At 44.4% G+C, this 17,889-nt stretch overlaps 1 protein-coding gene across 1 annotated transcript; it reads left to right on the top strand.

The window, feature by feature from the left end:
• Nucleotides 1-4,264: 4,264 nt before the first annotated feature.
• LOC107389303 (coactosin-like F-actin binding protein 1) lies at nt 4,265-10,184 on the top strand. Its single transcript, XM_015965372.3, has 4 exons — nt 4,265-4,573; nt 5,337-5,419; nt 9,720-9,877; nt 10,009-10,184. The coding sequence occupies exons 1-4, from the start codon at nt 4,497-4,499 to the stop codon at nt 10,117-10,119; spliced, it is 429 nt and encodes a 142-aa protein (XP_015820858.1). The 5' UTR covers nt 4,265-4,496; the 3' UTR covers nt 10,120-10,184.
• Nucleotides 10,185-17,889: the final 7,705 nt, after the last annotated feature.

The following is a 17,889-nucleotide window of genomic DNA, read 5'->3' as shown; positions in this document are numbered from 1 at the left end:
GAAGATTTTCAGAATAAAGGGAATTATAAACTTCTGAATGACCACAAAGCAGGCTGGTTTAAAAAAATCTAAGAATTTTGTCATCTGAATAGTAATCTTTTGTTATTAGTAATTGCTTCTGTTTATTTATAGTTTAAAATATTGATATGCTCACGCAGAGTGAAAGACCGCATCACTGCAGATGCAGCACCAATCCGCCTATCGATCTCATGCTCCAGCTTTCCCTCATTCGTGAACAAGACCCCGAGATACTTAAACTCCTCCACTTGGGGCAGGACCTCATCCCTGACCCGGAGAAGGCATTCCACCCTTTTCCGAAACAAGACCATGGTCTCAGATTTAGAGGAGCTGATTCTCATCCCAGCTGCTTCACACTCGGCTGCGAACCGCTCCAGAGAAAGCTGAACATCACGTTCTGATGAAGCCAACAGGACCACATCATCTGCAAAAAAGCAGAGACCTGATCCTCAGGCCACCAAAATGGATCCGCTCCACACCTTGGCTGCACCTAGAAATCCTGTCGTCCATAAAGGTTATGAACAGAATCAGTGACAAAGGGCAGCCTTGGCAAAGTCCAACTCTCACTGGGAACGAGCCCGACTTGCTGCCGGCAATGCGGACCAAGCTCTGACACCGGTCTCACAGGGACCTAACAGCCCGTATCAGAGGGCCTGGTACCCCATACTCCCGGAGTACCCCCCACAGGGCCCCCCGAGGGACGCGGTCAAACGCCTTCTCCAAATCCACAAAACACATGTAGACTGGTTGGGCAAATTCCCACGCACCCTCCAGGATCCCCCTAAGGGTATAGAGCTGGTCCAGTGTTCCACGGCCAGGATGAAAACCACATTGCTCCTCCTTAATCTGAGGTTCAACAATCCGACGGATCCTCCTCTCCAGAACCCTGAATAGACCTTACCAGGAAGGCTCAGGAGTGGGATCCCCCTGTAGTTGGAACACACCCTGTGGTCCCCCTTTTTAAATAAGAGAACCACCACCCCGGACTGCCAGTCCAGTGGAACTGCCCTACGACAGGCACCGACGATCCTGTGACCACAGCTCCGGTCGGCCACCTCAACAATGGAAGCACGGAACAGGGCCCATTCAGACTCAATGTCCCCCGTCTCCCCAGGAACATTTTGGAAGTTCTGTCGGAGGTGGGAATTGAAGCTCCTTCTGACAGGAGACTCTGCCAGACATTCCCAGCAGACCCTTGCGATACGTTTGGGCCTGCCTGGTCTGACCGGCATCCTCCCCCACCATCTGACCCAACTCACCCCCAGGTAGTGGTCAGTTGACAGCTCCGCCCCTCTCTTCACCCGAGTGTCCAAGACATGCGGCCGCAGGTTAGATGAAACAACAACAAAGTCGATCATCGAGCTGCGGCCTAAGGTATCCTGGTGCCAAGAGCACATATGGACACCTTTATGTCTGAACATGGTGTTCATTATGGACAATCCACGACTGGCACAGAAGTCCAATAACAAAACACCACTCAAATTCAGATCAGGGGGGCCGTTCCTCCCAACCACACCTCTCCAGGTCTCACTGTCGTTGCCCACGTGAGCGTTAAAGTCCCCCAGCAGAACGAGGGAGTCACCGGAAGGAGCGCTCTCCAGCACCCCCTCCAAGGTCTCCAAAAAGGGTGGGTAGTCTGAACTGTAGTTTGGTGCATAAGCACAGACCACAGTCAGAACCCGTCCCCCCACACGTAGGCGGAGGGAGGCTACCCTCTCATTCACCGGGGTAAACCCCAACATACAGGCACCAAGATGGGGGGCAACTAGTATGCCCACCCCTGCTCAGCGCCTTTCAGTGGGAGCAACTCCAGAGTGGTAGAAAGTCCAACCCCTCTCAAGGAAACTGGTTCCAGAGCCAGAGCCATGCGTTGAGGTGAGTCCGACTGTATCTAGTCAGAACCTCTCAACCTCACACTTGTTATATTTTTGTCATTAATGTTGTTACCCGTAAGGTTCCATATGAAACAAACCAAAATATTTAGAACATCAAGTGTAACACTTATTCTTTAGTTTTATTCTGAAATCAAATAATTTAACCGGATGTTGTCATTAAAAACAGAAGGTTAAAAAATCATCTGTTTGAATGTGTTCAAGAGAGGAAATGTTACAAAACGTTTAAAAATGACAAATCACGTGATACAGCCACACTAAATGGTGTTGTAATTGAACTTCATTTTTAATAGAAGGAGGCTAAATATCATAGATGAGGGATTTATTAAATGTTACAGATTAAACAGGTTATTGACCTGTTGACCTCAACGCATTAGAAGATGGTTGTGTGTGAAATTTCCCAAGTAGTTTTACATGTAAACTGTGTTTCTGAGATTTGTTTATATTTCAAATGGTCATAAATGTAGTTGTTATACTATATTATAAAACAAATCATTTGTTTTAATTTGTCGTGTTAGACTCAGTACAATACATATTTGTGTTTTGCACATGGGGTCCTGAGGATTTCACAGAGCAGAATATTAGTAAATCCCCTCTTAAGAACATGTGAATTATTTTAAATGTTACACATTTACTCCTCAGCAGGATCTAAACTAGACAAACAGGACAGGTAAAAGAGCTACACCTGCAGAGGTTTATCACCATTGAGCTCCATTATTAACCCATCAACTATCACATCAAAGCAATCTTAATGTTTTGGAGTGTTTGCAAATTACATCGCGTCTAATTGATGATGAAGGGAGGAAATTGTTAAAAGACTTAGTTAAAAAGCAATCACTGAAACATTTAGAGGTGTGTGAGGTTAATACTTTCATTCTAAATTGAGGCAACTGGCCCAAAAATGTCCTTTGAAGATGTCATTTATCTTTGTTTTGTTTATGTTGGTGTTACGATGTTTACAAGATAACAACATCTGACTGTTTTTGTGCAGATTAAATGCGTTTGCTCTCAAAATTGTTGGCTCCAGTTTAATATAAATACAAATGACCAGTTTTCCGAGTTGGATGCAAAGTTTTTGATAATCCAGCAGATGGCAGAATAAATCTTCTTCAGACAGTAAGAGTAAAAATGTGGCTGTGGTACTTTTTGGTGTTCTATCAATAAGAAAAATGTAAGCTGTGAGCCCCGTAGACCAGTGTTTGCTTGAATACTTTACATGTCTCATACACTCATGAAACCCATCTGATTGGCATGTTTTACTCATAGACTGTACATATACTCCAAGGTGCCATTTTTTAATTGATTTAAGATAATACTAGTTTGTGCCTGTTGTTGTTGTTACTGCTTAATTTTCACAACCTGATGATTGTAAAATATTTTCTTTAATGCTAAAGCGGACAAATGTTGAAAATTTAAAGTGAGGTAAAAAAAAAGTATTACTGCAGTTGCGCTTTTCCAAATTAAGTTTGCGGTATTTAGCAGGAAAGCAACCGGAAACAGCTTTTTGTTTTCAAAAGAAAACCAGCCTTGACAAATATTTATCTGACATTGACCTTCAGTAAAGCTAAACGTCTTTTTAAACTTTCACATATGTTTTCTCTTGGTTGCGTAAATTAAATCAGGTCTGTTGTTATTAATAATAAGTCAATAAAGTATTCAATAGGCAACTAGCCCCTTTAATTGTTATGTGTACTTTCCCCTGCAGATGTGGGTTAACAAAATGCAGTTTAATAGAAGAAGCAATAAAATATTTATTTTTAAATTAAACCCTTTTATTTTCTTTTTTGTAAGATTGATCAATTTGTGGGCTTTTTTAAAATAAAACACTTACAGGTGTATTATTAGATCCTAGAACATGTGTAGCAAATATAATATGTCTGCCACAGAAAGAGTTCAGTAAATAAAATAATTGCAAGCATATAAACAAAAAAACCTAACAACAGTGTATTTTTCTATAAGTGTGAACCAAATTTGTTTCATATAAGAAAAAGCTGAACATACGCAATGTCAATTAAGGCATTTGAAGGAAATACAGCCTAATTGAATGTAAATTATTGTTTACTAACAATAACCTTGTGAAGGATGCTTGAGTAGATATTTGATTGTTTAAATAAAGTAGAAACTCAGATGGTAGCCTGTCAAATCTGGCGAGTTCGCTCGGGTTTTTACTATATTTTGGCGCAAGTGTCTGGTGGTAACTTTGTTTTGAAAGTAACAACCGGAAACAGTATTTACACTTTCCACTTGACTTGACGTAGACCCACAGAGAGACGGCCGAGTGACCGGCAGGAGGAGGAGAAGGCAGCGTCTGGGGGAACTTGTGCGTCTGTCTTCTTGCAACCTGATTGACTAACTCCACACCAACGCCCATAAAGCCCAGAGATCCAGGAAATGAGCCGAGGGTTTAATAGAGGAGCCTCCGTCTCCCGTTAAGTTTTACCGGTTCAGTCGCCCCGGCGCCGTGGTCGTGATTTTGGTTTCGTCTGATGTGCATCGCCACCCGTTCAAGTTAGCTGCTGTTCCCGTTGACCGTCCGGACCGACCCACGTCTCGTTTTTGACCGATTAACTCTCGTTCACCTGAAAAATGGCAACTCAGATCGATAAAGAAGCGTGCCGAGAGGCTTACAACGACGTGAGAGACGATGCCACGGAGACCAGCTGGTAGGTGTTCGGCTAACATCGAGCCTCTTTTAGTTATTCTCCCAAAAACCAACGTCTTCTACACATAAAGCTGTTAGATCACAACAAAGATGTGTGCTTCTGCGGCTAAATGCTAATCAAAACGATTATTTACTAAAAGCTACACTTTATGTTTCCGCTCAGCTGCGTTAAATTAAATTAATTTAGTTAATTTTTTAATGAAACTGCTTGGTTAATTTAGTGCGTAAATGGCAACTGCAACGAAACGTATTTTATGATTCGCATTTGCGCATTTAAGTGCGATCATTTAAAAACACCACAGATTTGACGCAGCTGCTCGACAGAAAACGCGCTACATTCATTCTTCCTGCGCCTTTCCTCAGAATGAGTCCTGTCCCTGGGATATGACTGATCTGTAGCACACACACACATGGACGTAATTTTTGGGGGGGGCAGGGGGGACATGTCCCCCCACTTTTTCCAAAGTCCAGTTTTGACCCCTGCACGTTTTACCGTCCAAAAACATTTTTACGCTATTTTAAATTGACACTGGTTGAGCTCTAGGACCAAGCGGAAAACAATCGTTTGTGTTGAAGCCTGTTTCCCATTAGAACATACTGTAAAGACCCCCGTGTCCCCCCCCCCCCCCACTTCTAAAGTGAAAATTACGTCCATACACACACACACACACACACACACACACGTCTGGAGCATTTTCTGCGCCTTGATTGCGACCTTTAGTGACTGAGATGTGGAAACTATAAAGCTGTGTTTTGTCCTGCAGGGCTGCGTTCGTGTATGAGGGCTCCATGATCGTGCCAGCAGCAACGGGGACTGATTATGAGGAGTTCAAGAAGCTGTGCAAAGGTAGTTGTGGTCTTTAATGTGATGATGATGTGGTCTCTGCTGAGGAATGACGCAATCCTGTGATGCTGTCAAAGCTTTTAACCACAGGGTGTACCTCAGAATCTGTCCTATGGCGTCTGTTCAAGTCAGAAATTTAGATTTTGACATCAAATGGGAACATTTTTTTCCAGTTTGTTGAACTTTTTCTCCTTTTTTAAACTGACGTTTGCCTACAGAGAACTAAAATCTTGTGAGCAAATATGAAAACTCAGAAGGAAGTTCCCTTGATGAGAGAGAAGCGTCTGTTGAGCTGGGCGGGGTTTAGCTCAGATTATCTATAACGCCATCACTCTTGGGGCTTTGCTCATGTTTTTTTTCTTTCTTCTTCCTGATTTATTTTTTAATACTCACATTTTTGTAGAAATAACTATCTGAATGCATTGTGCATGGCTCGGCTGCCGGCTTTGCTGTTGGTTCCTGTTCGATGATGACACACAGCTTTAGGCTTGTTTTCCTTATTTAGCAGCGTAGCTACTGCGTGCAGGAGGAACGGACGCAACTTTCAGATAAAGAGATTTAATATAAAATAAGTTATGCTTTCATTTTGTTCTAAATATCTCATCTTAAGAGGTTTAACCCAACTTTTAAATGGTTAAGTCAAGAAGCAGCTTCATCATTCGTCATGCTACCAAAATGTCTAAAATATTTGCTGCTTCAATCCTCATGAATGCATTTTCCATAGTTAAATTCATCACCTTACAATAAAAATGATTTCTAAAGCCTTCTGTTTGGTTTTTGGTAGTCAGCAAAACCCATTTCCTGAAGGATGGGCCGTTATGTCTTCTGTAAATCTTGTGATTTTCTTCGTCGCCACCACAAAACCATGTTTCTGCTTGTCAGCAGCTTTTGAATAGCTTTTCTTCTCAAACCGATCCCCAGAGAATAAATCCTCGTAAGTTTAGTTTAAAGGGACTTTACGGAGTTTTGAATTTTTATGCTCGTGATCGCCCCCTCAGGCCAAAAGCGTGACGGCAGCTTCAATAGTAGACTCGTGCACGAGGCGCGCATGCTGTACGTGCACACTCCTTAACGAAAATAACAGCTGAGACAGTTCTGTGTGTGTGTGTGTGTGTGTGTGTGTGTGTGTGTGTGTGTGTGTGTGTGTGTGTGTGTGTGTGTGTGTGTGTGTGTGTGTGTGTGTGTGTGTGTGTGTGTGTGTGTGTGTGTGTGTGTGTGTGTGTGTGTGTGTGGCCCAGAGGACAGAGGACAGGAGAACGTGCAGCTAATTAATTAAATAATGTGGTTCTGTATCTTTCTCTTCAGCACAGCCGACAAAGGTTTATGATGGGTCAGTCCTCCTGCATGCTCAGATCATTCCCTTCCCTTGCTTGAAAAATTGTTCCAAAATGAAAGTTGAACCCACATCTTTTTTATCTGTGAATTCAACGCCGTTCGGCGAGTCTCAAATAAAAATTTGGGCATCTTACTGTAAAAAATATACCACTAATGTAAAAAATAAACTCTAAATGAACGATGTTCACATCCAGAATCGAACCCAGATCCACTGCACGAAAGTCTGACGTTTTACTAGGTGAGCTAAAGCACCAGTGACATCCTTTGTATCTGTAATATTTATATCCTTGATGACAGCTGAAACAACGTCAAACCAAAGAACGGTTCGGAGTGAAAATGGCTGTTTTGTTGCTAATTAGCAGGAAATATCTAGAAGAAAGTTCTACAGAAAGTAGCTAAGGGTCCTCAGAAATGTAGCTAGCTTTGTCACTAGGCGTTAGGAACAGCGACAAAGTGGCACTGCCTCTCTCTCTGCTGCTAAAGCTACGGATAGCAAATGCTACGGGCGATGCCTGAGCGTGAACGCGCATGAAGCAGCCTGCTCGACCCGAGCATCTCTCTTTTTCTGTGATTTTACAGAAAAACAGGCAATCACAGTAAAAATGCCAGGGCTCATTCTACAGGACCAGGGCATTGCAGGAGAATGTATGAAGAAGACATTTATTATTTCTATACATGTTTTGGCTGTCACACTTCCATAATGCCCCTTTAAGCATGTTTGTGTGCAGAGAGACAAACCGGTGAGGACTAAACGTTGGTTTTAAACGGGTATTTTCTTTGGTTTAAAAAGACAGAATCAGCATATCTATTGAACAGATTAATGTGAAATGTTACGCCACTGTTCATGGTGGCTTCTGTTGTGTTTACGATGTCACAAAGTGAACCAGGACGCGCGTTCTTCCTCTGCAGACTCTTAAACATCCAGCAGGTTTGGGTGAAATGTAGCTTTAGCTGAACCTGATATGTATAATCTCATTAGGGTTTATCACCCAACCGAAGTGTAGTTAGAGAAGAAAAAGGACCAAGTTTGGATAAAGTTGACTCTCCTCGTTTTACCAACCTGACACCGTCCGCAGGAGACGGCTCTGGTTTCCAGTCTGCCTCAGAGGGAGCGTCCAGAGGAAGACCGTGCCACTCAGACAACCTTTGGTCACCTGACAGGAAGTCGACTCATGCATACCAGTGCCTTTCCTTTTTGCCATCTCATCACAGTTGTTTCAGTGCGGGTTTCCCTGCAGAAGCTAGCAGGTTGTCTGCAGAATCGGCACAAACTTAGCAGGAAGCTAAACCAGGAAGAGTCTGGCAGAGGCAGGAAGTAAGGGGGGTGTGGCGAGCTCTAGGTTGGCGAGAGGATTCCTGACTGTTCCTGTTCCTCTCCAGCACCTGAAACCGTTGCAACACAAGGAAAATCTGAGTGCATTGAGCAATTAGTTACAGTCACCGACTAACGGACCGTGAGCCAGTCTGGTGACTCCACTGATCCGCTGTGACCGATGAGAGCCTTTAGTTCCTGCTACTGCTGATAGGTGACTGGTCTGAAAACACCTCACCTGCCGGGAATGTCAACACCGATGGAGAAAAGTCGAGCTTTTCGTCCTTCAGAAGGACTGTTCTAATCTAAACAAAACAACAAGAAGACCCTTAAATCACTAATAATCATTTCTGTTGATTTATTGCTCCAATTAAGTTCTAATGAATGTAAATCATGTAAATGCATTTATAGCTGACCTGTTGTTAATATTCTGAGAAAACCCGTTACTCCAAAGACGAGAAACGCTCTCCAGCCGTCGGTCTTCAGTTTGACTGCGAGGGCTTTTTCAACTAACTCCACTACAGGAACTGCTGCCAGCTGATGTGGTTGCTGAGACGTTTCTCAGCTCAGTGCAGAGAAACGCCGTTTTCTTTTTCTGGGAACTCACTTTGCTGCTCACGGATGAGGGAAGCCCTGGTTTCAGAGGGACTTGTCACACATGCACGTCCAGCTGTGAAGCCACAAATAAAAAGCTGCAGTGTTGGAGAACGTCCCAGAGCTGCCGCGCGGCGAGTAACGGGTCGATGTTCCGGCCTCGGCTCGGACAGTTTTACTTTAAATCTGCTAACAGTTAGCTTTTGTCCAACGAATGGGTTCTTTTTTTTTATTTCTAGAGACCGGTGTGATCTCTCGGTGGAGAACAGCCACGATGATCATAACATTAGAGAACGAGGATTTTCTGCTTTTGTTCCCCAAACTGTGTTTTGGCTGCCGGCTGCAGCTGTTGTTCCAGGGATCTGACCTTTGATTGGAGCCAAATGCCTTCACCGTTCACTGTCCCACCAGTGGTTTGGCTCGAATGGGTTTAAATCCAGATTATGATCATACAGCATGGTGAAGATTAATCCACCAGATCTAAACTGCATAAAAACCAGCGTTTATCTGCAGAGGTTATGGCCTGTAGAGGAAAAACTGGATGTTTCCTAAAGTATTGTTACCAAATACGAAAAGTGACCGATTAACAGTTTATAAGTGCTGGTTTTTGTGCCCTAATTGTAACGCCCAGTCTTTGCATGAGGCTGGAAACAGGCTAACGAGGCATATTCTTAGTTTTCAGGTTTACTTAAGGTTGTTTAAATACTCGGTTGGTGTTTAAACGAGGCCTGAGGTGGGAGTCGGACTGAAGCAGCAGCAGAAATCCTGATTCTTTTGTCTCCCGGCTTGTTTGTGTTCAGACTGATTCCCAGACTGTGGTTGACCACCAGGCGTGGTCACTGGAGGTTTGTGACACAACTGCAAAGCTCAGAGTCTACTGACCTGGATGCTTCCTGTTTGCATGCTTTTTCCAGGCTTTTACTCAAGTCTTTTGCAGCTTTTTTATTGTGCATTTTGAGTTTTAACGTTCGTTTGTTCCAATGAGGTGGAATTTAACAAAAAGACATTTTAGTGCATACACGGAGGACATTTCCTTAACGGTTGTCACCTGTGTTTCCTCAGACGACACGCGTCTGTTCGGCTTCGTCCGGTTTACAACAGGCGACGCCATGAGCAAACGGGCCAAGTTCACCTTCCTCACCTGGATAGGCGAAGACATCACCGGGCTGCAGCGGGCCAAGATCAGCACCGACAAGACTCTAGTCAAAGACGTGGTGCAGGTCAGTGACTCCTGCGAGAGGCAATTACAATAATGGTTCCTTTGGGGAAACTGGTTGCTTTGAAACAGCCCACCACATGCTGGACTGCTCCGGTTGCTCCGATATTCAGTTCAGCACATTTGTCTCTGCAGAACTTTGCCAAGGAGTTTGTGATCAGCGACTCACGCGAACTGGACCAAGAGTTCCTCTGCAAGGAGCTGAGGAAGGCGGGAGGAGCCAACTACGACGCTCAGGCCGAGTAGAGCAGTACGGTCCACTGGAAGCAGCCGGGTTGAGGGATTGGGGTTTACCGGGGGGGTGGGGGGGGATGTTGGGGCTGGGCTCTTTGGGAGAGGGTGAGGTGGAATGGGAGAGGACACAAATGACTCCAGGATTAGCCCTTTTATCTGCTAATTGGCATTTTAATGAATCCCAAGCAGTTGTGTTCTTTACCGTTGACTTTAGCTTTGAAACTGTTGGTGCACACTTACAAATGGGTGCTTGTATACTTGCGTTTAAAGTGTTTGTAATTAAAGCTGCGTGCAGTCTCATCCTTAGACCCGAAGGACGTCCCCGACGTGGACAGTAGGAGGCTGAATGTGGTTTTGTGTAGGATGTTAAAGGGCTGTTTGATGACTAAACCACAGTCTGCAGGTACTGAAACGTCTTCCTCCAGATCTTCACATTTTGCACTCATTCAAGGACTCAGGAAACGACAAGTTAAAGGAATAGTTTAGGAAGCATAAGAGAAGATTGGAAGTCTTATTTTTGCAGAAATACTGGAACCAAATGAAAACTGCTCATCTGGATCCTCTGCTGTTAGTTTACATGATTAAAACTCGTGTCTCTTATGTGTTTTTGAACAGTTAAGTTACTCCTTTAAGGTTCAGACCTGACTGAATACGCACATACGTGATTGTTAGCACACACAAACAAGTAAAGCGTCTCTGTATAAGCACCTTAACCGACTGTCTCCTGCCCATTCCCACCCTCCACCCTCTCCCCGGTCGGTTGGTCCTCTACTGTGCTGTGAATCATCATCTCCTCTCATCCTCGTCTCAGCAGAGCAAATTAACGTCGCCTTCCAAGGCTGCAGCACTGTTTGTCAAGGCTAACTGATGCGGTGAGATTGTGGGGAAAACTGAAGGGTTTCGCTTCTAAAGTCAAGCTAGAAAACTGGATCATGTTGTTTTGAAATGACACCAGAAACGCGCTGTTAGTCAAGATACACTGTACCTCTGGGTGGGAAGGATCTCCATTCGTCTGTGATGTCAGAAAAACGAGTCACTCTGCAGCTCGTTCAGCCGCCTCTTCATCTGTAGCCGGGCAGCTGCGTTTGGAGTCCTTTCCTGTTCCTGGCTTCTCTTTTCTCTCCGAGATTTTAACGTTTGCAGCTTCTAAACATGAAGATGGTCGATGCATTTGATATCAAACCTGTAGCAGTTAAATTTTTTGCCTGAAAACTTGAGAGAATGGAGATCTTTCCTTCTAGTGCTTCATCTCGCGATCATGCACGTGCACACTGGGACCTACTGTGTTTGACTGCCTTAGTCTCCCATGGAGAGAGGGGCATCATGGGAGCTTGTGGACACTACACTGTGACTGGTTGTCCTCCTTGACGTGGCACAGGATGTGAGCTCGGGCTCATAATTCCAACCTGGGAGGAGACGGTTCTCGGTCGTAGCATTCCTGTTTTCTTTTTTAGGTCCGACCCTCCCGTCCCCGAGGGAAAATAATAAAATAATTACTGTTCTTGTTCATTTTGCCTTTTTTCTCTCGCAAGTTGTGTCTGATCTGATATTTTTCTCTCAAGCGATTAAAAACATGAAAATAAAGGAAAGAACACAGAATGTACACACGAGTCATTTCAAAATAAAATTGATGTTTTTCCAAAATCTGCTTTTTGTCGTGTGTCTGTCTCGAGCGCAGCGTTGGCTGAATGAATAAGAACGTTTGTCAGATGAAGCAGTTTTACACCTAATTTTACTGAAGATTTATTTTAGTGGAAGTTTTTAATGAATATTTTTAGCATTTTAAGGTTACAGCTGCAGTCAATTTGGCAATGTTACCCAAAGCTGCTGATTGGTGAAGACCGATCGTCTTATTGACTGAAAAGCTGCTAAGATGAGAGAAAAAATGCTGCAAACATTGCAGTGTGACCTATTTAAGCCAGTGTCTTGTCTTAGTGACACCAGATCAAAGGTGTTGCTCTTGGATTTTGTTGTAAGTGAAGACATCAGCCGACTTAATATAATTATCCAGTAAACAAAATCACCCAGGGCAAATATTTGGCTTGTTTTTTAAAAAGAAAGAAAGCCTGAAAAGCTGAATTGTATTAAATAATCAGTTTATATTTCTGCATCCTTTATTTGTCTGAGATTATTCGCTTTAATGATGGCTTTATATGTAGTTAATTAGCTAATTAGAAATAAACAACCTCCTCCTGCAACCTTCTAAACAAAACCACATCTATGCACTGCAACATGGTTTCACCCCTGCAGCCTCATCATCTGCAGCCCACCATGTCCACAATGATTATTGGTTTCCGATGAAAGAGGCGGGATTTTGTGAGCTCTCCAGTCACTTTTGGAGCAGTCTGCTGGTCTGAGCGACAGATTCTGGTTCGTATCGGGTCAGCGGATGGCTCCCAGTGGTTCAAACCCAAACACTGTCAGCATGCTGAGTGTTTTTCTGTTCCAGCTGTCTGCTGAAGAGATTACTGGCGCCTTTTTGTGACTCGGCCTCTAATCACACACGACTACGTCGGCTCTGACAGGTTTGGGTGGGTGGTGTTTCAGATCTTTAAGGTACTGATGAGATGTTGCACAATAACTGGGCTGACTGTGGCTCTGAGTAAACTGTAAGGAAATCAGCCCTTGATGTGATTTAAGCTCACAACGCAGGTCAAGTGTGGGTGAGGCCTGGTTGAGGCACGTCGTAACAAGGGAAACACCATCCATCCATCCATCATCCATCCATCCATCATACATCTATCATCCATTCATCATCCATCCATCCATTCATCCATCATCCATCCATCCATCCATCCATCATCCATCCATTCATCATACATCTATCATCCATCCATCCATCATACATCTATCATCCATTCATCATCCATCCATCCATTCATCATCCATTCATCATCCATCCATTCATCATCCATCCATCATCCATCCATCCATCCATCCATCCATCATCCATTCATCATCCATCCATCCATCCATCATCCATCTATCATCCATCCATCCATCCATCCATCATACATCTATCATCCATTCATCATCCATCCATCCATCCATCCATCCATCCATCCATTCATCATCCATCCATCCATCCATATCCATCCGTCCATCCATCATCCATCCATCCATCCATCCATCATCCATCCATCATCCATTCATCATCCATCCATCATCCATCCATCCATCATCCATCCATCCATCCATTCATCATCCATCCATCCATCATCCATCCATCCATCCATCCATCCATCCATCCATCCATCCATCCATCCATCCATCCATCATCCATTCATCATCCATCCATCCATCCATCATACATCTATCATCCATTCATCATCCATCCATCCATCATACATCTATCATCCATTCATCATCCATCCATCCATCATACATCTATCATCCATTCATCATCCATCCATCCATCATACATCTATCATCCATTCATCATCCATCCATCCATCCATCCATCATCCATCCATCCATTCATCATCCATCCATCCATCCATCCATCCATCCATCCACCCATCATCCATCCATCCATCCATCCATCCATCCATCCATCCATCCATTCATCATCCACCATCCATCATACATCTATCATCCATCCATCCATCCATCATACATCTATCATCCATTCATCATCCATCCATCCATCCATCCATCCATTCATCATCCATCCATCCATCATACATCCATCCATCCATCATCCATCCATCCATCCATCCATCATCCATCCATCCATCATCCATCCATCCATCCATCCATCATCCATCCATCCATCCATCATCCATCCATCCATCCATCCATCCATCATCCATTCATCATCCATCCATCCATCCATCATACATCTATCATCCATCCATCCATCCATCATACATCTATCATCCATTCATCATCCATCCATCCATCCATCCATCCATCCATCCATCCATTCATCATCCATCCATCCATCATCCATCCATCCATCCATCCATCCATCCATCCATCCATCCATCCATCATCCATCATCCATCCATCATCCATCCATCATCCATCCATCCATCCATCATCCATCCATCCATCCATCATCCATTCATCATCCATTCATCATCCATCCATCCATCCATCCATCATACATCTATCATCCATCCGTCCATCCATCATACATCTATCATCCATTCATCATCCATCCATTCATCCATCCATCCATCCATCATCCATCCATCCATCCATCATCCATCCATCCATCCATCATCCATCCATCCATCCATCCATCCATCCATCATCCATCCATCATCCATTCATCATCCATCCATCCATCCATCCATCCATCCATCATCCATCCATCATCCATCCATCCATCATCCATCCATCATCCATCCATCATCCATTCATCATCCATCCATCCATCCATCCATCCATCATCCATCCATCATCCATCCATCCATCCATCATCCATCCATCATCCATCCATCATCCATCCATCCATCCATTCATCCATCCATCATCCATCATCCATCCATCATCCATCCATCCATCCATCCATCCATCCATCATCCATCCATCCATCATCCATCCATCCATCCATCCATCCATCCATCCATCCATCCGTCCATCCATCCATCCATCATCCATCCATCCATAATCCATCCATCCATCCATCATCCATCCATCAGCCATCCATCAGCCATTCATCATCCATCCATCATCCATCCATCCATCCATCCATCCATCCATCCATCCATCCATCCATCAGCCATTCATCATCCATCCATCATCCATCCATCCATCCATCCATCCATTTTCATCCGCTTATCCGGAGTCGGGTCATGGGGGCAGCAGCCTAAGTCGAGAGGCCCAGACTTCCCTCTCCCCAGCCACTTGGGCCAGCTCCTCCGGGGGAATCCCAAGGCGTTCCCTGGCCAGGTGAGAGACATAGTCCCTCCACCGTGTCCTGGGTCTACCTTTAGGTCTCCTCCCGGTTGAACGTGTCCGGAAAACCTCACCAGGGAGGCATCCTGACCAGATGCCCGAGCCACCTCAACTGACTCTCGATGTGGAGGAGCAGCGGGTCTACTCCGAGCCCCTCCCGAATGACCGAGCTTCTCACCCTATCTCTAAGAGAGAGCCCAGCCACCCTGTGGAGAAACACCTTAAAATTTATATTTTTATGTCAGATTACAGAAAAATGAACATAAATGCGTTCATATTGTATTCTATAAGCCAGATTAGTTTAATTCATGTTTACTGTTTTATTTCACCACTAAACAAAAATGCTTGTGCATTCAAAGTTTGGTTTATTTACTGGCGTGGAGGAGTCAAGAGCAGTCTTACCTGCTGAAAGCAGACATCAGAACGACGTCAGCTTATGAATCAGGAAGAAGTTATCATGGCGGACAGCTACCACACCTCATTTCCTGAGAGGTGGACGTCCTACGCATCATTTTCATTCAGAAGGCTCAGTCCTACTGATGATTTGTCAGCAGTTTCGGTTACTTCGTCAGGCTGCCTCACAGATTCCCACAAAGCTCAAAACAGCAGAGCAATGATGGGAAGCATTTGGTAAACAAATGGAGGTTGCAGCTGCTGATGTGAAACTGCCTTCATTTTGCTCCAGACCCAACTTTCCTGAACAGCTGGTTGTCTCCAGTCCACCACCAACCCTCTGGAAGCCTTTATGGCAACAGCTTCACCTTTTGTACGTTCTTGCTGTGTTTGTCTTCTAATTCCATTTTTGTTTCTTTTTAAAACACAGATAAGATTTTTTCTTTACCTTGCTGACGTTTCGATTGTTTCTGCAAACATCCTCAGAGCTGACGCTGACGGTGGCGTCACTTCCTACTCCGTTTATTCGCGGGCAGCAGAGGACGTTGTCGCCCTCTGCTGCCCTCTCTCCCCTCTCCGACGATGCAGTCCCATTCACGATCCAACGAGTAAACTCCGTCGTCCCTGTTCATGGTCCCACATCCACGTCTCCTTATCTCGATAGCTTCTTTTATCCATCTTTTGTGTTTCTGTTGTTCGGTGTTTATGATCCGTGTGTTGTCCCAGTCCATTACACGGTTTTCTCTTGTGCAGTGATCTGTTACGGCTGACTTCTTTATTGTGCTTTCTGCTTCTTCTTTTGCTGCTCTTGTGTGTTTTTGACTTGTTTCTTTCTCACACTCCTTTCTATGATCTATTGTTCGTGTGTTGAGTTGGCGTCCGGGTTCTCCTACAGTACGTATGTTTTATTGCAGAGTTTGCGTGGGATTTTGTAAACGACTCCACATTTAAGCCCAGCTGGTATCTTGTCTTTTGGGTGTACTGGTCTGTTTCTAACTGTTGTGTGTGGTTTTGTTGGTGTGTTTATGTTGTGTTTTTTCATTGTTGCTCTTATTTTTTCTGTTATGCCTCTGATGTATGGTAGGGCTACCACCTGCTGCCCGCGGATAAACGGAGTAGGAAGTGATGCCACCATCAGCGTCAGCTCTGAGGAAGTTTTTAGCCGCAAACGAAACGTCAGCAAGGTAAAGAGAAAACCTTTTCTGTGTTTAAAAAAGAACCAAAAATGGAAGCTTCGCCTCATAACAACTGGAAAATGTACATTTAATCGCTTCTTCATGTATTCCTTGCAGTTTGAATCAAATTAACCTTCCTTTGAGCCCTCTTGAGAAAAAAATGTTAAAGCTGTAATAAACCTCCTGCAGAGATCCATCAGCTGCCCTAAAACAGCTGAGATTATCAAAGGCTCTCCTTCCATTTGGACTAAAGAATATTTGGCTAAACGTGACCCACATCTGAAGCCAGCCCACATTCGGCCCTGATTAGAGCGTTGACTCAGAGTGAGTGTGGCTGCCTGAAGTCAGCCACGAATCAACCAGATGTGTCCCACATCTGCACCGGGCTCACTGTTGATTAAAACAGTTAAGAAATCAGCCTTAACCTCCACTGTGGAGTGGAAAAGGTCCGCGGGTCAGAGTCCTCATGAGACCAAAACACCTTTTGGCTTCTTGTTTTAGCTGCACGTTAGATGTATGTTTCTATTGTTGGGGGCGACGGTGGCACAGGAGTTAAGCGCTCGCCCCGTAATCGGAAGGTTGCAGGTTTGAGCCCCGCTCAGTCTGTCGCTGTCGTTGTGCCCTTGGGCAAGACACTTTACCCACGTTAACCGGTGGTGTCAGTGCTTGGCAGCCTCGCCTCTGTCAGTGTGCCCCAGGGCAGCTGTGGCTACATCGTAGCTCATCACCACCAGTGTGTGAATGTGTGTGTGAATGGGTGAATGACTGGTTGTGTTGTAAAGCGCCTTGGGGGGTTCCAGGACTCTAGAAGGCGCTGTATCAAATACAGGCCATTTACCATTTAATGAAAGCTTTCACTCAGTTCAATATCTTTTTAACTGTTGAGTTTCTAGATGCTTTTTTACACTGAAATATTTCCTTTTGCTCCATGATGCCTTGAAACCAACAGGTGGAAGTTCACTGGTTAATATTTCACCTCAACACCTCTTTCAACTCATGTGGGGTCCCCCAAGGTTCAGTTCTTGGATCCCTGCTCTCTTCAATGCCCCCGCAGCATCAGGTCATACAATAACAACATAGTTATGCAGATGACACCCAGATCCACCTAGCTCTATCACCTGTTGACTGTGGTCACCTGGCCTAGGCTCACTCTGTCAGTGTTTGAAGCAAGCTAATGACTGGATGCAATCAAACTTCCTCCAGTTAAACAAAGACAAGACTGAAGTCATTGTCTCTGGAAGTAAGAATAGGATGGAGGTTACTGCTCAACTCGGCTCCAGAGGAATAAAGACAAAGGTTAGAAATAACT

The sequence above is a fragment of the Nothobranchius furzeri genome, unplaced genomic scaffold (assembly GCF_043380555.1).
Source record: "Nothobranchius furzeri strain GRZ-AD unplaced genomic scaffold, NfurGRZ-RIMD1 Scf266, whole genome shotgun sequence".
Classification (NCBI taxonomy): domain Eukaryota; kingdom Metazoa; phylum Chordata; class Actinopteri; order Cyprinodontiformes; family Nothobranchiidae; genus Nothobranchius; species Nothobranchius furzeri.
The sequence above is the reverse complement of the archived record's forward strand: the minus strand, read 5'-3'. Positions and strand labels throughout refer to the sequence as shown.

Bases quoted from the DNA above. Each gene is read 5' to 3' on its own strand.
- LOC107389303 (XM_015965372.3), top strand. From the start codon at position 4,497: ATGGCAACTCAGATCGATAAAGAAGCGTGCCGAGAGGCTTACAACGAC. The intron at 4,574-5,336 runs GTAGGTGTTCGG...TTTGTCCTGCAG, and splicing joins GATGCCACGGAGACCAGCTG to GGCTGCGTTCGTGTATGAGG. The intron at 5,420-9,719 runs GTAGTTGTGGTC...GTGTTTCCTCAG, and splicing joins GTTCAAGAAGCTGTGCAAAG to ACGACACGCGTCTGTTCGGC.